This window comes from Bacillus rossius, chromosome 1 (assembly GCF_032445375.1).
Source record: "Bacillus rossius redtenbacheri isolate Brsri chromosome 1, Brsri_v3, whole genome shotgun sequence".
NCBI classification, from domain to species: Eukaryota; Metazoa; Arthropoda; class Insecta; order Phasmatodea; family Bacillidae; genus Bacillus; species Bacillus rossius.
Genome location: NC_086330.1, coordinates 109449502 through 109470596, shown reverse-complemented (window position 1 = coordinate 109470596; position 21095 = coordinate 109449502). Strand labels below are relative to the sequence as shown.

At 37.4% G+C, this 21095-nt stretch overlaps 1 protein-coding gene across 2 annotated transcripts in view; it reads left to right on the top strand.

Annotated features, from left to right (window-relative positions):
• Positions 1 to 21095, top strand: part of LOC134541941 (transmembrane protein 184B) — a 106892-nt gene that overhangs the window by 68129 nt on the left and 17668 nt on the right. For both annotated transcript variants that reach the window (XM_063385697.1, XM_063385705.1), the window contains exons 3-7: positions 5300 to 5465; positions 8487 to 8577; positions 12754 to 12921; positions 13720 to 13889; positions 20315 to 20556. In XM_063385697.1, the coding sequence (XP_063241767.1) occupies positions 5300 to 5465; positions 8487 to 8577; positions 12754 to 12921; positions 13720 to 13889; positions 20315 to 20556 (837 nt within the window). The remainder of the gene's footprint in view (positions 1 to 5299; positions 5466 to 8486; positions 8578 to 12753; positions 12922 to 13719; positions 13890 to 20314; positions 20557 to 21095) is intronic.

The following is a 21095-nucleotide window of genomic DNA, read 5'->3' as shown; positions in this document are numbered from 1 at the left end:
AAGACACATAAAGCTTTGTTCAAATTCGAAGACAGAAACAGAAACAATTTTTCTTCCCTAGGCTACTTGCAAAAGAATTCTGTTTTTTAAGAACTGGCTAATTAGACTTCTTATCGGTCAATATAATTTTCTTGCTGCTAGAAGCAGATTCAGGAGCTAATTCTCTTTTCCCTTGTATCTGGTTTCCTTTTTCTGTGCTAGAACTAGATTGTTTCTTTACGCTTAATGGAATTTTGTACGATATAATACTCACAGGCTGGGATGGTTTCTGTGTTCCCAACACTTCTTCTTTGAAAAAACTGAGTAATAGTTCCCACTGACTAACAAGTCTTGTCAAACTTCTTTCTAGAGATAACCATCGTGTTACAACATGCTTCAGTACCTTTTTCGATTCCTTGCAGTGAAGATCTTGAAATGTAGCAAGTCGTTATTTTCGTTTAGCGCTTTTTTCCGTATAATGAAAAAAGTCTAATATTTCATCCATATTCACTGGCAAACTTGAAGCTGCCTTTTCTGCTGCTAAGTTTAATAAACGACATGCACAGCCAATAACCACTATTTCCTCATGCCTTTCTTTTAAAAATGCAGCAACGACATTCTTCTTCCCAACCATCACAGGTGCATTATCGGCACAAAATGCTACACAATGATTAAGTGGTACTACATTCGATTCTAGCTGTGACAAGATTAACTGACCTATATTCCGCCCTGTAGAGTCGCCTTCCAGGTTAGGTATGGAGAGAACTGTACTCAGTATTTTACCCTGTTTGCTGCCATGAAATGTGACAATGGGGTACAATTTTTCGTTTGTGTCGTTACTCCCGTTTGTTGCAACAGAGAAACTCCCTGTCTGTAGATGCACAACTTCAGACAATGTATTACTTGCCATTTCATTCAAAATAAAAGTTGTTTTCGTGCGAACACACGTGATTTGCTTTGCAATATTTGAGTCAGTGAACATGTTTTTGAACAATCCACCGGCATGATCTGCTGTACTGAGTGGGATGTTATGCTCCACAAAAAGGGAAACAAAAATGCATTTCGCTTTCGTAACGTCCAAATTGGTGTTTGTAGTGTTGAAAAAACTGCTAATTTTCTTGTTCTTTTCCTGACTCTTCACATTCCCAACGTGTTTGGAACAGTTAACGTGTGTGCTTACGTCATGTTTACCACAGTGCGCTGTTTTAAAATCACACACACACTAAACAGAACACAAATTTTTTGCCCGTCTGTGATCTTTGTACACACGGAAATTCCTCTCTGTAAGAATCCTTGTATTTTTGGAAGTACCTACTTTTTCAGTTTGCTCATTTTTAAAACACTCAACAACAAGTCTTCAAACAAACAGAGGGTTCTTATTAACATAAAAAATGTATACGATAATCTACCACAGACTATATATGTATGTTTACGAGAAACTAGTAAAATATATATAATTACTCGTCCATTTTAGTATTGGTGTAAGGTATATAGGAAATATACAGAACAATTAAAACTTTTCGGAATACTTCTATGCAATTATTTGCCGCTTGCTACGTTTCACCATGTTTGGAAACTACAGCTGAGTGGCGTTTATTTTCCAAACGGACAGTAATTTCATTTTTGATTAGTTGGAAAGAGCCAATGAGAACGATGATGTCAAGAACAAAGATGCTTCTTCGTTTGGCATCCACGTCCAAACAGATGCTTCTTTGTTTGGCATCCACGTCCATGCTTGTTGTCTCATACATACCTCGTCGTTACAAATTCAACATTACCCGTTCAGCGAATTTATAAATTTATGAAAAAGTTTTGAAATCCGTAAAAAAATTCTAGGCTCCTTAAAACCGTAAAACAACCCCTCTATCCGTAAATTTTACGGACAATCCGTAATTTAATTACGATAACGCTTCAAAAAATACGTATGGCGCATTCAATCTAAACTGAAAACTTTTGGAATCTTGTCGAGTTATAATTTTTTTTTTAAAAGCTTTCGGTTAAAAAAAAAATTGGACGGCCATATTTTAAAGTTTAATTTCGCGCAGTGGTTAGAAATGATTGTTTGCATTTAGTTCCCAAATGTTCATATTGGCTGGAATATACTGTACCTATACATCGTTTTCAGACGCGACTTTTATAAAATTCCTTAATTGTTCCCGTTTGTGGTTCTGGAGACTGAGAAATGATGACACCTTTCACATTATCTCTTTAAAAAAATAATAAATAGCATTATGAAGAAGACACTGTTGTGTAATAAGAAGTTATGTATGTAAAAACGGATGCGCTCGCTTCAGTTTTTTTCATGCACGTCTCAGATTCCAGAAGAGGGGTCGTCCATTAATCACGTGATGTTTTTTAGCAAATTTTTAACCCCCCCTCCCCCCTAGTGATTTTTGGTGAGGTTTCAGACTACCCCCCCTCCCCCCCCCCAATAAATCACGTGTATTTTTTTGGTACAAAATATTTTTAAAAATTTCAGAATATTATCTTTAAATATAGGTATAATCTAATTTAATTCTGGAAAATTAAGCACAGTGATAAAAATGTCCAGACACACATTAAGGTTGCAGGTTTATTCTCACTGGCATAAAAATAATAAAGGAAAGGCTTATATGTGATATACGCATGTATTAGGCGCCAAAATCACAGTCTTACTGGCGACTGGCAAGCCGAGCCGGGTGGTTCATGTTGAGGCGGGCGGGGATATTGTTGCCTGGCTACGGCGAGTCGTCACGCGTCCCTTTTCGGTTTAGTAGAAATCGCGCGAAAAAATAAATACACGTGATATCTCTCTACACCCCCCCTCCTCCCTTGTGATATTTCGTGATTATTCCCGACAACCCCCCCCCCCCCCCCCCACCCTTTTCGAGCCTCACGTGATTAATGGAGGATCCCAGAGAAAGCTGCCGTGTAAATGACGTGTTTATCTGGCGTGTGATTCACAACAACGGTTGGATTAAGAATTCGCAACATTCTGACAGCCGACCCCATTTCCCTGGCGGCTTCCCACTGTTCAGGCCGGGCGTTTCCTAAGCCACGGCCGCGTGGAACAATGCTGCGAATCACCGCACCGCCGTGTCCAGGAGTGGCTTTACTTCAGTCCACGGTCCGCCAGCCCCGTGCGGGTGCAGCACCGAGCTCTGACCATGTTCTACGTAACCACGCCAATTCCATGTGCTGCAGTGCTAATTTAACTAGCCATTAAACCATTTCACACCTCTTTTTGACATTCACGTAAACATGCTTTAGCAACCAGTAAAGGAACTGACGTAGTGTAAAGTTTTTAAATTGCTATTCCACGCAGTATTAGACAAAAAATGTCAAATAGTTTTCTAATAACGGATGGATCTTTAAAACCTTGGTGCGGGTACCCTCAGGACCAAATATATCGGGAATAGTATTATTTGTACCTAACTATGCAGATTTCATTTATTTCGTTTCTGTGTATTTTTTTTTGGACTATGAAATTTTTTTGAAACTAATGGTTTCATAAACGGTTTCAGGTTTCGGGAAGGTGCAAAATTTTGTATTTGGTGTATGCGAGTGCAAGGAACCTTAATTTGTATTATTCCTCTGTAAAGGATTGAGGAATAACCACTAATATTCCCTGTAAAAGTGCGCCACACATTAAAACACCACAGGCAATCGAAGCCCAGGCAACCCAGGCAACCCAGGCAACCCAGGCTGGGGTGTGCCCTGGACGCAGCCCTTCTGCTCCAACCCGTCACCCAGTTAACGTCCGGCAAGGCGTTCAGTGTCTTCCAACACCAGGGGCCACATTATGGAAAGTCAGGGAAATTTAAATTGGTTGGGAAAAAGTTAAGAAATTCCCCAGTGATAGTAATTCCAGGGGGACATCGTAATACTCCAGTCTGCTATCACCCAGATAACGAAAGACTTATTTTTTCAGATGGTGTTTTAGAGCATATTCATACATACTATAAAACTGCGTATACGAAGTTCTGTTTGAAACAAAGAAAGTGAAGAGAGATCTAAGCCAGCATTAGGGCTGGAGGGGAAATGAAATATCTTATTTGTTTCAGAAAATTGCTACAAATGTAAATTATTTTTAAAAAAAATTAGTCAGGGAAATGTGACTTTTTGGTCAAAAAAGTCAGGATAATTTTATTACAGATTTATATGGATGCTGTAGAGTGGTCAGGTGATTCACCTCCCATCAAGGCGGAGGATGAGGTATAAAAAAATAAAAACGGATTTGTTGTTGTGATGGTGATGGAGGTTGGATATCCTGTGGCTGTGCCCATTCCCCCCTCTCTACATGCATTACTCACTGCTTCATTTTCATCTCATCATCCCTCATCATTCATACTTCCTGGAGAAGGCATTATCCCATACATACAGACAGAGGCATTTTAACCGGTCCGGCTTTAACTATATAACAGGAAAGGGATCACATTTTACAACCGTCAGGTTAAGTTGGGCTTAAATTGTAGCAGGAGTAACTTGCTCAGTTAGCATCAGTTCAGATACGGTTGGTGATAAAACCATCAAGGCAGATGACAATAAGTAATAAACAGCCTGTTATGTAGCTTGCTGATAAACTGAAACATTAGGACTTCACCTTGCGCAGTTTTTTTGCAGTTATGTTGGTAACTACTTACCAAATTGTTCAGCATCTTACTTATGCTATTACTGTAAATTGGCAAGCTTGAACTGCCATTTATACATATATCTGGAAACTCTAACCACACTAAAAGTTCACTATGATGTTTTTGAAACTAATGCTCCATTTTGTGTACATTAAATACAGGAATTTTAGTCTTGTTTATTTTATCATCTTGGCTAAATCAGGTTTAAACTTGTTGTCTTTACAAAAACATCAGAACTTTGTCTTTGCAAATATTACTTTTTTTTTTGTGTGTGGGATGTTGAAAAATATAGCCCAAACAATGTTTTTCCACATCAGCCATAATGCAGAGTTGAGGCATATTGGTGAGCATTTTTCTTGGAGTTAATGATTTTTAGACAACAGAGAATGACTTAGAGTACTGCCCACATTTAAACAAAGAATTAGAGCTAAACTTATATCAGGTGATAAATTATTTTAAAAAATTTATCCACTTATACATTAGAAAAGGAACTTTTTAATTGATAATAGTGTAACTTGAGGTAAGAATGTAATATACCTATGGTCAAAAATAAATTGAAAATATTGCATCAATCAAGTATGAGGCATGGTGTTAAAACTCTGTTAAGAAGCTGTCACAACTTACAATTGTTGTTAAGTTTTTTTGTATATGGAGAATGTTCACAGGTAGTATGGACAGAAAACTAAAGTGGTTGCAATCCACTGTTGCAGATTTATCATCACCTGCGATGGTACACAAACCCTGCAGAGCAGCGCTGGATCATACGTATACTGTTCATTGTACCCATCTATGCTTTCTACTCGTGGGTCAGCTTGCTTTTCTTCAACAGCGAGAGCTACTATGTCTACTTCTTCACTGTCAGAGACTGTTACGAAGGTGAGTTCAGCCCATCAGTGAGAGGCAGCTGTTTATTACCACAACATGGAAGTCGCTGTCATTGGTAGAAACATAACGCTTGCCTGAGATCAGACGTGGTTTAGACAGATTCTAGTTATGTTATGTGGCTTTGATGTCCTGCTTGGATTAAGGTTTTATGACACACTAGTGGCATCCCAAATAACAGTGCCATGGAGGTTGATTTTGTTTAGGTTTGGGGATCATGCCTCATTCCTGACAGTAATCCAACTACTTGTTCAGTGGTAAACAAACATTTTGAGTTTGTGACAACATTTATTCCTTGTAGCAACATTTAAACTGTCATTTTTGCATAAATGTATTTATTTTACTTAAGTTTGTGAATCATGGTTCTTTAAAAAACATAATGTCTTTATAAAAAAACATTTACAACAAATGAAAATACTTTCATTATGTTTACTTAGACCTATCTTAGGACTTAAAAAAAAATCAAATAGATTTGGAAATAGGCCTATAACAACTTGAAAAAAATTTTGATAGATTTGTATGATTTATAATACAGTTTCTAAAATATAATAATTGGGAACTGTAAATGGTTGGAAGTGAACCAACTAGTTTTCTTTCCTACAAAAACTAATAGAAAAAGTCATGTATCAATCAATTTAATGTTTTGCGACACTTACTGATAATTGAAGCATTGCTGATGTTGCTCTCCTTTAGGTTTATGTAATTTAATATTTCTGCTTTTTTCAAAATAAAACCTGTCTACTGTTAAAAGTATTTTTTAAATGAAAGTAATTTAAAAAATGTAGTTAATACATTTTACAACAGGAGTTATGCCGGTTGCTCCTAATGTTACCATTGCATATAGTTACCTATTCCATAATTTTTAAGAATTTATTTTGTCATCTATTACTTAGGTACCAATATCAATAGAACCAATATCAATATTTATGTGAACATATTTTAGTTAAAATGAAAAAAAAATTCTTTAAATCTAATGGCCTTCATTATCTCTCCCTTGGTCACCCATGTAAGTGCCCCCTTTGTCTGTGTTTTGCTCTCAAACACACTACCAAGTATGCTTATATAGTTACATGATTTCATTAAATGCATGATGTCCATGTAGTTATCAATATGTATAAACTAGTGATGAACATTTGTAATTATTTGTGGTTTAGGTGTGCTTAGTGAGCTATGTATTTAGTAAGCTTTAATTTCTCTATGTAGTTATTTTTTAAATCAACAGATAGTAATAGAAGTATGTACAAAGAAATTCTATTCGTTCACTGTAGTACCTATAACATAAATTACAGAACCTAAGTTTGCCTACTATACAGCTGATGCCTTTTGATTTCTTTTATTGTTATTGACTGCTATGTAATCTGTTAGTTTGATGGGTTTTGTATTGGCATAGATTCATTTTGACTTGTTTATATAGTAGCATTATATTATAGTTATCATATGCAGTTGAATTATAATGCTCTCTATTCTGTAAGACCTCTTGCCGATAATAAGATAAGATACATTAACATACTCCAGCATATAAATTTGAATTTATATACATAGTTATGTGAGAGATAAAAAATATTTAATCTATATGAAATAGTAAACAGCATGAATTAATATTCAAGATAATACAAACAATAAGATTCACAAAATAAACTGTCAGTATCACTCACTCTTGTAATGCAGGGTCCTTATCCATCATAACAGCTCAAAATCAGTAGTTAACATACAAACACAAATCTAACATAATCATAAATGCTGCAGTTCATGTACTTTACATGAACCTTGTCAGAAGGTTCTGACATGCTCATTGGCGAGAGCTACGACCACTATGCACGACCCCTGTCAAACACTAGGGCGAGTTGCTGCTTGCAGTGGACGCGGGAGTGGAAAAAAAGGTAACACAGTTGTGAGATCCAGGTGTTACTGTAACTGCCTCGTGTTTTAATCATATAGTTTTCTTGAATTAGAATGTTTATATACGTTATGGCCCAAAACTCAACGTGAAGCCAATTAATCATGGTTCTGAATCAAAAACCCAAAAGTTTTCCCGAAAGTTTTTAAATCCTCACACTGCAACAAAATATTACATTTTGTGACTAAAACTTTTTGCTACACAATCATAAATATCCTTACTATTAATAACAATTCCAAATAAAATCAAACTTGCTATATTTTTAGAGGGGAAAAATTATTTGGAAGATTTAGGCAAACAAATTTTTAATAGGGTAAGTTTAATGAGTTATATTGTAAAAAAAGAAAAAAACTTAGAAAGAAAAACTTAGAAAGTTATTTGAAAAGCTAACTAATTAAAGTAGATAACTTGCTAAGTTAGCAAAAGTAACTTTTTTACAGTGTGAATAGACAAAGTTACCCTATTAAAATAAAAATTGTTGTCACTTAAGTGCTCAAAGAATTCCCCCCCCCCCCCCCAACCAAAAAAAAGTATAGCATATTTGATTTGATTTTGAATTGTTTTCAATGGTATGGTTATTTATGATTGTGGATCAAACAATTTTAGTCACAGTAGCCAATTTGGTGCAGGGTGAGGATTTAAAGAATTAAAAAAAAAACTATAACTCAAAAATGATATTTTTGGAATTTTGGAGTTTTGATTCAGAACCTTTGATTTAATTAACCTATCAACTGTTCTCGGCTTGACGTTGAGCTGTGCTACAGTCTGTAAATTCATATTTCTTTCTAGGATATTGAGCTTGTACAGCAAAAAGAAACATTTTTTGTTAATGTACACAAGCAGTGTCTCCGACAGTAAGTAAACCCTGTTGTATTTCCTAGACAGTGATGACACAACATGCACAATGACGTGATGGCTCAGATTGTGTAGCCAATTATTTAACTATGATTTTGATACGTGACAAAAAATTTAAATAGTAGGTCATTGCTCCTCACTTAACAGAATTTAGTTGTACATGTTTCTCTTTAACCATTATTTATAAATAAATAACTTTTTATTTGATTTTTAACAAAATCTGTCACCAGTATGATTTTCAAACTTCATGAAATTTGTTTCAGCCTTTGTTATCTACAACTTTTTAAGTTTATGCTACGAGTACCTGGGTGGAGAAGGCAACATTATGAGTGAAATTCGTGGAAAACCAATAAGGTACTAAATTTTCAAAATACATTTTTTCAACTTATAATGAAATGGAGCTACAGGTTTACAAATATTTACTGTTTAAATTTTTCCTATCAAGGCAAGTTAATTTATTTTAATTACGTTGCTTAGAATAGTTTTGACAATATTTATATGATGTTAATTTCAGCTAATGTTTTTTTTTTTAAATATTTTTGTAGCATCAGTTTGGTTATATGACTTTGATGTACTTAACAAAATTTTATCATTTAACTAAGAGCTGTAGAGAAATAATTTTGCTGAAAATATTTTTTTTATGTGAGTATAACCTTGTGAAACATTGTGCATTATTATAATTGTATAAGTTATCAGTAAAATGTTGGACTTGAAGTTCAATTTTTGCCAGTTTGAGTTCAGATAGATATGAAACTCTCTTTTCTAATTTTGTAGGAACTCTGATCAAAAACATAATGTGAAAACAATTTTTCACAGTGAAAGTACATACTCTTCAGTAATCACATTGTTACTCAGTAATATGTTTACTGTACAGCACACAGCACAAAACATATCAGGAGTGCTTTAAAAATAATCTATAGACACAAAAGTCTAGTCTATGTTTATACAAAACTGCCAATACTTTTTAAAATTTATTTCATAGTGCCTAGGGTTTTAAAAAATGTTAGTTATTAGTTTATTCACCTACATTAAATCTTGAACTATATACATATTTCAGTACAGATATAAAATGGCTTGTCTATTATAAATTAAAAGAAATAAGCATAATTGAGTCATTATAATAGACAAATGTTTGAAAAATTGTGCTTTGTACATATGTAATTGATAAATTCATTATCTAAATACTGCACAAAACAGTAGAATCTCATTTTAGTGGACAACATGGTATGAACCAAGCATTTTGTGTATGCTGTAGAGTTTTTGTTTTACTGTCACTGATTTTGCAGTGTTGTGGTTTTGCTTCATTTTGTGTAAATCATAGTGTAGTAATTTCTTAGTCATTTCCTGCTCTTATTTAGTGTATATTGTAATTTTTTTACTTCTTGAAAAATTAAATTTAGTAATTTTACAATGCATGTTAACATACATGCTTATTCGTGTAAAAGCATGTGTAATGTGTATACAGATATTTGTACATGCACATGATACATGGAAATTTTAAATTATACAATAATTTACACACATGTGTTTTCAGCACGTGGGCCGTGAATGGCATTGGTGACAATGTGCCATGCAGGGGCGCAACAACAGGGGGGGCAAGGGTATTTTGCCCCCCCTCTGAAACCTTGAAGTGGGGGCAAACGGGGGCAAAGAAAGTGCTGTGTAATCAATTTTTAGATGATAAAACTGCTTAAATAGCACCATTTTCCACCTTAAAATACCAATTTTCCCGGGGGAGGACCCCTCGAACCCCCCGCTTCAATAGGGGGATCAATGATTCTTTATAAAAAGGTATATTGCCCCCCCCCCCTTGGAAATTTAGTGGTTGCGCCCCTGGTGCCATGCTCACGAGCCCCAAGGCGATACAACACACTGGTTTCCAATAAGTCATTAGATTGCTATTTGTCTTTAAAAAAAAGTCCTTGAAATATCCAATGTTCATGTAAATAGAATAGTTCTGATTGTTATGTATTTTTTTTATTTGCAATCAGGTTTAGGTATATATAGAGTTACGAACGTGAGCAGGGCCGCGGCGCGCGCAGGTTTGGAGCTGGCTGGCGGCCCACACAGCCACTGACATCACGTGGCCGCGGCAACGTGAGACGTGCCGTGTGAACCTGGTGGATTACAAGGGTCGTCGTCCCCCCCCTCCACTCCCCGTGCGGCGCTCTGTCTCGGCGCTGTTATCTGACATCTGACAGCTGGGGAGTTCCGCGGGCCGAAACGCGAGTCACCGACGCGTGTCTCGAGATTTATGGCGTCGGGTCGGTGCGGAATGACGCGACTGGCCCCAGCCACGCTCGTGAATTCTAGAAGTGGCGCCTGGACCTATATAAGCCCAGGACGCCGACCTCCGACGTTCAGTTCAGTTCCGGTGCGATAGTCCGGGCGATAGAGCCGCGGGTGCGGCGAAGTTCCTGGGTGGCGAAGTTCCTGGGTGGCGGAGTTTCTTGGTGACAGTTGGGTGGCGAGAGTGCCGCGGGTGCTGCAAGAGTCCCGAGCGAAGTTCAGAGCGAAGCGTCGAGCGGATCCTGGACGAAGGGAAGTGCGACGGCAGGGACGGAGTGCGGCGACTGAGTCTTGCGACAGAGGTCCATGAGGGGTGCTGCGGCGAGATTTGCACCAGAGGTGCAGCACAGCGAGGTGTGCGGTGTGTAAAAACCGAGTGACTGGGGAATAAACATTTTTAAGTGTAATTATTAGGCATTTTTAGAAGATTATTTGTTAGTGATGTAAATATTGGCAATCAATAAAACTGTGTAGTAAAATCTTTGATTGGGATATCCATTTACGAACCCAGTAGTTTTCCCACAACGATTTATTTATTTTAATATATCGTAACAATAAGTTTTCATAGAACATAGTAGCTGCTGTAGAATTCCAAGCTTTCCAAACATTTTTATTTATGTACGTTATGTTTTTGCTCCATAAATAATATTTTTTTATTTATTTTTTACTCACTTCTGTTTTATTGACTTGTGTATTGAATGCCTGAGTAACTTACTTTGTGACATAGCATAACTCCTGCCCTCTGCTAATAATATTTTAACTTATTTGTGTAATATTTCTTTGTTTATAATTAATTTGTAATCATGTTTCTTTTAGTATGCTTAAGCATTTAAAGTTTTTTGATTGTGCTAAAATAAAAATTAATCATTATTAATTTTGGTTAGGTTTTACATAGTTTGAGGTATTTTCTCTATGATTTTATTCTGGTGCAACATGTGTTGCATTTTGACAAACTTCAAAGTTCCAGAAGGTTTAAAAAGAAAAGAAGTCAGCAGTGGGACACACTGGTGTCCTAAAGTAATTTTTTTTTGTATCTAAGAAATGCGTCGCTGAACAACCCATCATGTAATTGCATGACTGCACAGCAATAGCCCAGAAGGTTTGCTGGATGCTTTTCAACCAGCCAATAAGAACGAACCATGAGGTGGTGTGATGTGAATTTCCAGACTTTCAGAGAACAATATTCAGCAAAACCTTCCCTGTATGGTCATGTATCTGGTTCTGTGTTGTAATTGGCCAGGGTGACCACAGGGTTACCTCCTTTTGTATCTAACTTTGTAAAGGAAGGTAACTGCGTCGTGCAAGCTAATTGTCGCTAAATTGTTGCTGCAGTCACATCGTCAGCAACTCGTGAAATTATGATAAGAACTCCTTAAGTGACAATTTAACCCCTGCTGGTCAGGGCCAGGCAGAGTTTCAACTTTTTTTTTGTTGTATTTTAAGTCTGTATTTAATTAGAAATTTGACCCCAGGCGTCAGCATTGGCCCAGGGTGACCGTAGTCACTTCCCCCGGGATAATTCCATGGGATGACTTACCTGGTTAAATAATCTTAACTAAGGGAGTTAGTTTTTTTATGTTGAGCAGTATGAAGCTATGATAATCAACTGGAACTGTGATTGCTATGTATTGTGAAGTTGTTTTGTAATGAAGTCACCAGACAAGTTTCAGAACTCTCTTACTTTGAAAAGATAAAAACTTTTCCAGTTACTGATATTGATCAGAAGACTAAACTGTGATTGATACTGTGTGTAAGTTGTGTTTTTGTTTTGAAGAAAGTAATAAACAAAGAAGTTTAAACTTTTTCATGTAATGAAGTTTGGTTAAAAGACGTGACATAAAAATAATCTTAAAGTTCTTGTATACAAACATCAAGTTTTCAAGTAATTTGTTATTATTTTGGGTTGTTTTGCCAGGCCAACCTGGAATGTAACAACTTTACTTTAAAAATAATTATATAATATTAACACCCATCAATTTCATCAGTTTAGTTCTTGAAATTGTGCTTTTGAACTCTTGAAATCATACTTCAGTACCCTTTAATTGTCCTTCGTAATTCCAATAAATTTCCAACAAAATTTCATCCAAAAGTCTTTAAAAAACCTACATTTCGGAGGTCTCATCATCTTAAGCATCTGTGCTTATATTCTGGTGTGTATATATGCTTACCTTTACCCTTATTCACTGTGCTGAGCACGGAGGTTGTCGGAAAAGCGGTGTGGCGAGCACTGGCGTGTCGCAGGTCCAACTGCATGTACGGCACGTGCTGCTTGGTGGGCAAGACCTACACCATAGGCTTCCTGAGGTTCTGCAAGCAGGTCACCCTGCAGTTCTGCCTGGTGAAGCCCATCATGGCGTTCGTCATCATCTTCCTGCAGGCTTTTGGCCACTACCACGACGGTGACTGGAGGTACGCAATTCAGACGTTATGGTTTCATATTCTTATTGTTTCAGTGGCTGCTGCTATTAAATAATGTTTGAAGCATCAGCTCAAATTATTTTTTTTTAAATTCCGTATGCAGTGTGGCTAGCAACAGGAAAAACCTGGGAATTTCTTAAGTAGTTGGGGGATTGTTTTAATGAGACATCACTGAAAAATCAGTTATAGCAGAGATTTATTTTGACTGGTTCCATGTACGCATGCATTCTTCCCCTTTTCCATCCTTTATTTAAGTGTTACAAAAAGTTTCCTTCCTATTCTTTTTTTGGTCGTAAATTTATAGGCACTTCAACCACTTGCATTGAGCGATAAAATAATGGCTAGTTGCTTGTTGAAATAGCAAAGTGTGATATGCTTACAAGTTGCGGTTTTAAATGTGGCTTAAAACTAATTGTCAGGGAAATTTTTTTTCAGAGTCTGGAAATTCAGGGAATTTTTTGATTGTAGGTTTGCTAGCCACGTTTTTGTAGATAGTATTTAGCCATGCTGTCATTTGAGTTTTGTAAATATGTGGTATCCTATTGAAAAAAATTACCATTTAGTGTCCTAGTCAGTGTGTATACAAAATTTCAGAACTGAGTGGATATTCGCATGGCAACAATATGCTTCTTCAGGTATATCTTGATGAAAAAATGCAACTGAAAACAAGTTTGCAGTTTGTTGATGTAACTGTGTCAGTTTCACACTAAACTGAGCTCCATCTTCACATGTTTTTATGCCATTTTTTCACACCCCAACTGTTAGCTAACTGTGCTGGTGATCTTGCAGTCCTGATGGAGGGTACTTGTACACCACCATCATCTACAACATCTCGGTGAGCCTGGCGCTGTACGGCCTGTTCCTGTTCTACTTCGCCACGCGCGATCTGCTCACGCCGTTTGAGCCAGTCCTCAAGTTCTGCACAGTGAAGTCTGTCATCTTTCTGTCCTTCTGGCAAGGTAGGACACTTGCGTGCATTTTTGGTCCAAGTTACAATTCTCGGTCCTGTGTCAAAGACAGTTTTCCAGATGTTATTGTTGTAGTTGTTATTAACAGGGCAAAGATATAATTTTCCAGTGATGCTGTACATTTACTGTGTGCCCTTCTTGTGCATGCTTCGTAGACAAACTTTGTGTGAATCAAAAAATTTTGTTGTTGATGTTTACTACATTTCTTTGAGTTATGTAAGCTGCAACTTATTTTGACAGTTTGTTTTACTGTTAACTGCGGCAAATGTCCGACTATAAGTTGCAGCTGGTGAGATTGAGGCCATGGTCGAATTAGTCAGTTCAAAATTTTGTGATTTGGTATTTTACAATTCAAATACTTTCATCATCCCCTTCTTTCACACTCATTAAATACTCTGATGCAGTTAATAGTAAAAATTTTTAATAAAGATCTAAAGTAAATAGTTAGTGTTACAAACCACGTTCTGATTACCATTTTTGTTAAATTGGGGCAGTGTAGGTAAATAAGATTAAATACATAAATACTACCATTGACATTACACACTGCTGTAACAGTGGACCTTTTAGTTTCACAATGACATGAGGAATGAACAGAAACATGGTGTGATTCTGTCTGAATATAATTACTCTATATTAATTTAAATGATGAAACCTATAACAGTTGAATGAGACACAAATATATAAGAGGTACTAAAATGTGTTAAAATATAATTTCAATTACATAATTAAAAAAGCTCTTGGATATGTTAGAAGTACGGGCCAGCCCTAATAAGATTATTAAAGGATTCATTTAATATAAATAAACAAAATAAAAAAAATACAAAGAGGCACAAACAATCCCAATGTAAGCTCTTAAAGTTCAGAACGAAAGTTTTATATAGTTCTTATCTCTTCAAACGTAATAATTTAAATGTTATTCCAAAGGTTCATAAATATTGTAGAACCGGAGGTCTGAAGCGTGCTGGCCGGACTCCAGCAGTCAACATGGCGTCAGGGCGCCTGTTTGTTGGAGAGGGAGTGTGCGAAAATGCGGCTAGGTCCGCATCCGGCTCTTGGACCTGTCAGACAGGGAAGGTAGCTTCTAGAGCCCGAAGTGTAGCACGTCCGGATCTGAAGATCGTGGAATCGCGGGAGTCGCGGGCGTTTCCATAATTTCAAAAAAAAAATTATTAAAAAAAAAACTACTATGCTGTGTACAGACGGACTAAACTACGTAAAGAATTTATAGGGATAGCATCCCTTGTCTAACTGACTACATCTTCGGTTACGGCCGGACAGAAGTCTTGATGTGCGTCTCGCCGATCCGCCGATAACCTAATGCAGTCCGTCTGGAATCGCGACGCGAAGTGTCCCCGGAGGGGCCGCGTCTTTTAATTGAAAGTAATAACTCAATCAAAAGGTGGGGGGGGGGGGGGGGGGGGGGGGAAGACTTTGGCATCCGGACCGAAAGGTTCCGAAGTTACACGAAGATCCTCGAAGGGCTAAGCAGACGGAAAAAGCGCTCGCTGCGCGCTCACCAGGGTCGCGGGTGAACTAAGGTCGCAATCACACTGCGACTGCTTCCAAAGTCGATGATGACAAGCTGTCTCTTATGGGAGGGATGAGTAGAGCGCTCTGGCGGCCAAGAGAAGAAACAGGCTGGAGGGTCACAGAAACGTCCGCTAGAGTGCACTGGGCGCACTCGCAACCAGCGGACAGAGCTAGGTTTTAGCCAAAATAACCTATTGTAGTATGGGGAGATATCCTCACAACTCTTTAAATTAAAATAAAATGGACACACAAATTATGAATACGCTGTAACCTCTGTTAAATTGCCATAAACAGTATTGCAGTAATCGAAAATCGGGTTTATAAGCGACTCAATTAAATATTTTTTAACACGTGTCGGCAAAATATTTTTCAGACTTTTAGGCCGTGCAAAGCGCCGAACAACCGTCTACATACCAACAGTATGTGCTGAGACCTTTTTAGTGAGTTATCAAGCATAAAACCCAATTTTTAACTGTTGGTGAAATGTCCAATTTTGGTTTATCTAAAATTATAGCAGAGATGTTAAATAAATTCATTACAGACAGCATAGCATTTGTCCCTAGCATTATTACCTGTGACTTGGAAGGATTTATTTTTTTATTTGCAAACCAACGTTGCAGATTCACAATTTTGTTAGCGTATATCAAAATGAGTTACATAACCTTTTAGTCAATGAAATCTGATCAACTGAGATGATGCAACTATAAAACATTGGGAGTGGGCCTGACCCTGCGGGGAAGGTGATTGTCATTTGATGTTTCGGAGCTGTTGCCGGCTCTAGTATCTGAGACATGATCCAATAGATTCACGAAATGGGTGCAAGAATGCACACAGCCTCTCCGCACCAAGTGGCAATCCTCTGTCTCCACGTGGGCACCGCTGTTGGGGGCAAATAGTGGTGACTATGTTGACATGGGGAGCCATAGCCTCTAGTCATAGCCTCGCCTTAACTAAAGAGGACAATGCCGGGCGTAACTCTGCTGCAGTGCATCCTCAGCTGTATGTATGGGACCAGAAATGGTGAATTGGCTGAACCTGCAGGAAACAGCATATGTGTTTAAAAACTTTCTGGGGGGTTCAACTTCAGAGCCTCGGTGTCTTGGTCCCAAGGGCTCTATAGTGAATGGATCAGGCCTATGGTAATGGAAACGACGGAGAATGGCGCCGGCGTGTTCGGGGGCACCCGGGCTTAAAAAAGAGCTGTAAACTGCTAGACTAGGTGTGATACGTTCTCCTAGTCCAGTGGTCGAGGGAGAAAACGAGGCCCTCCTGGCCACGCACGACCGGATTGTCATGTCTAGCCAGGGCTTTCTGCGGTCGCCGCCGGATTAGTCCAGGCTTGTCCGGGCCTTAACCTGCTGTTAACCTGTTGGGCCAAGGTACAGCAGGTCGGAGGGTAGTCCGAGGAGACGACATCCAGTGGCGTGACATTGATTCTCGGTTTATCCATTAAGATTTTGGGTTTACATGTTTTCCCGTAATCATTTCAGTCAAATTCTTTGATGGTTCCTTATACAATAGTTCATGGCTGATTCCTTCTTCAAGTTTCCTGGCGTGGATGGTAATGATTCAAAATCATGGAGGTGAATAATTAGAGTTGGAGAGAATAAATAAAAGTTTTCTTCTTGTTTATGGATTATTTTAATCGATAGTCATCTTCAAATATAATCACTAATTTAATACGTTCTTAGTTTAATCCCATATAATCACTAATTCAATATGTTCTTAGTTTAATCACATATAATCACTAATTCAATAAGTTCTTAGTTTAATTTTATTTCACCTAACATACCAGAAAAATAATTTCGGGAATGTTTCCATAATTTATTGAAGAAAATTCATGTGGCCAAGAACCACATTAAAAACAATTGAGTTTAACTAAATATATTCTGAGCACTACCTAGACACAGTTTTCTTTAAGAATTCTTACATGCTTTACAACAAATTTGAAAAAAAATCATTATTTCTTTTTAATTAGAAAGTTGTCCAAGAAAAAAAAATTGTGAACGCTAACCATAAAATTAAACATGTGTGCTGCAAGCTCTTTCCAAAGTGTTTTAAAATGAGTTGACAGCGTTTAAAGGTTTGTCTGGACTAATAATTAATTCAGTTAAAATGGTAAGTTTCAAGTTGATATATGAATAGCATACATCAATTCAGCATCATTCTGGAAATGCTGTTGTAAAATGTGCTTAAGTTAAAATTATATATTTTTGTCAATGTTATTACAAACAGTCCAGGCAACTACAACATAAACATAAAATTACTTAGTTTAACATTATGACACAAAAAAACAAAGTCAGTTATGGCAGTAAAGTCATTTCGGGAACTTTCTCAGAATAAGACATGCGTTCTTGAAATTATGCATATCTGCACATCTGCAAGATGTACACTAAACTCTCAATTACCCAGGCCTGGATTATCTGAGTTTCAGGTTATTTTTGTTTGTATTTATTTTAATTATTTGTATGTTATCTCAGCTGTCACATTTGTCATACTTTAAACCAGAAGGGGATGCTCTGATTGCTGCTTCACATTTCCTGTCTGCATCTTGTTTGTTTCATCTGCTGTTATACCACTTTCCGCCTGCCCATCGGCCTGGCGAGTGACATGGCTGGCAGGCATTCAGCTGGGGTAAGGGACACAGAAAAAAAAACAAACTTAATAATAATCCAGAATCTTATTTTGAGCAGTGTTTAGTTAAATTTCCTTCATCGGCTGTATGACCATGAACTAGCTTACATAAAGGCAATCTTCACGTGTCTATCACGACAAGTTTTTGTAACATCAACAATATCTTTTTCTCGTGATATTTATTTTCCACGCGTGTAACTGCAACATTTCACGACAAACACTGCAGCCATGGCTCTGCAAGATGCGTATTGCCGCATCCATTTTTGATTTATGGAAACTTTTCATTGTTAAGTGTGAAAAGCACGCCTCGGAGAATTGGTGTATTCCTCCAGCCTGGCACAAGTTTCTCTGCTTGCTTGTGTTATGAAACGACAAGGAACTGAGAAGAAAGGATACCTGGCCGTCAAGGGGTTGAAAAATGTAAAAACGGGGGAGGGTTGGGTGACTGCCATTTCTCCCGCAGACGGAGAAAGACCGCATGGCGACATAGTGCTGTATTGTTTATGTTCCAATAAGCTGAGATACAGTTCACTAAGACTTCACTTGTGCTCAGAATTCTTGAAGACAAATATATGATGCAATCCAAATCCGATGGTGGCCCATACATTGAAACGGATTATCCGGGTAATGACCAGTCATTTCAGTAACATCTCAATCTTTTCAGGAAACACAAATAAATATATAGTTAATAACAAAACATTACATATGTTATAGACTTATTTAACATTGAATTAATGTGCCAATCTAGCCAAATACAAAAAAAAATAAGTAATTTAAAACTTGGAATCATAACAATAAATTAAATTTCCTATACGGAATTAATGTGTTATTGAAATGAGTAACAAAAATGTGCCACAAATATTTCATTTAGTATACAGATTAGGTGATTTTTCTCCATGATTGAAGCTCTTGTACTAATTTGAACTAAATTAATGGAACTTAACTGATTTTCAACTAATTCTGGTATTATTGTTAATTTTTTAAAAAAGTTCATGAAATGACTTATTGTCACATGTTAGCCATTAGTTTTGGCAATAAATTGAAAACTATGTCATTGTGTGTGCTGTCCTGTTATCTATACTAATATTATAAAGCTGAAGAGTTAGTTAGTTTGTTTGTTTGTTTGTTTGTTTGTTTGAACGCGCTAATCTCAGGAACCACTGGTCCGATTTGAAAAATTCTTTCACTGTTGGACAGTACATTTATCGAGGAAGGAAATAGGCTATATTATATTATCAATAACATTAGGGATCCTTACTAAAAGTCCAATTTAGAATCAAATGCGTTGGAGGGGGTTAGATACAACATGCAGTACACGTACAAAGTGTGTGTTGACAATGCCGCAGGTGCTAGAAGTTTATTTCCTATTGCCTATTAACATTGTTGCCACGCACTAGATGCCTTATAATTCTTAATTTTCCCATACAAGTAAAAAACACCCGTGTGATATTAACAACGAAGAAATCAGTACCATCATAAGAGTTCAATTAGTATTTAAATACTTATCACTTTAAATCGCAAACCTAAACTATTGTTTTTTTTCCTCTCTCTGTGTGTTTTATTTGTTTTTTTATTGCCCTTTTTTTCAAGTATATATATTTTACAGACTTGAAACTTCACAGTAATGTTCCTTATGTTACACAGGATGACATTTTCCGAAAATTAGATCCCATGGGTGGTTAAAACCAGGCAACAGTGGGTACTTTGTCTGCATGAGAACAGGATTTTACATTGTTCATGCCTTCTGCGTCTCCATGGCAATGGGCATCGCGCGTCAGTGGCATACCCACAAGGAGGAGCATGTATAATGAGCGGCGCAAGAGTGATCTGCATGTAGACTGCCGTAGCGAAGTACGGGTACATCAGTTGTACGTTGCGTGCACGAGTCGGGAAACCATCGGTGCTATTCATTTTCTCTCCGGTACATTATACAGCATTGTAATAAATTTTCACTGAATTTTTTTTTATTTACCATTACTGTAAATGGGAGATGTGGCTTAATTTTTTTCCATTAGTATAGCCGTGCGAAGCCGGGTCGGGCAGCTAGTCAACTAATAAATGATGAACTTAACATTTGAGCATGAAAAACCCATTGTAAAAAAAAGTTAACTTTTAATGATACTGGTAATGAAATCTTCCACCTCCATGACTTTGACCAGACTACTGACCTGATTGTTAAGGAGATATAAAACCACCTACAAAACGGTGCCAGTTGGAACACGGGGTGAGTGCGACCGTGCCATGATGTGTAGGCGTGCTGCTGGCAGTGCTGGAGAAGGCCGAGGTCATCGACCCCATAGTGGACAGCTCCGGGCAGCCGACCAGCGCGGGCACCGTGTCTGCCGGCTACCAAAACTTCCTCATCTGCATAGAGATGTTCTTCGCGGCCGTCGCTCTGCGCTATGCCTTTCCGTACCAGGTGTACGCGCAGGGCTGCATCACGGACTCTCACGGCCGCAGCGTCACAATGCAGAGCATATCCAGCAGCCTCAAGGTGATCCTCGGCCCTCTTCTCGCTCTCGGACTTTCCACAGCTGAATCTTTCAAAAATCAACTAAATTATTTGTATACTTGTGTTCGATTGTGTTCGTTATTTACAACAATTCAGCTTTTTAAAAGTCTAAATTTCTTGGGGGGAAAAAAAAGGGCATCTTATTTTGAACACAGTTTTATATTATACACTCTCAGTCTTCCCATTCTTTAACTGCAGACATTGTTTCTACACATAAGTCCGCACTTCCGCTTTAGGTTGTGGTTTATAGTTTTTATGTTAACACTGCGTTACACGCATTCAAATTTTACCATGGTTACACGCAATGTATCTACCAGATACATATATTAATAAACATCACTTATATCTTTAAAAAGTATAATTATTTTATGAGTAACTTGTACATAATAGTAAACAAATGTTTGAGTCGACTTGCGAGTTAAGAAAATTAATTTACTCATTTGTTTACATGGTAATCATTACACACTTTAGTTATACAAGTTTTACAAACACTTATACCGTTTCACTTTTTTGTTGCGGTA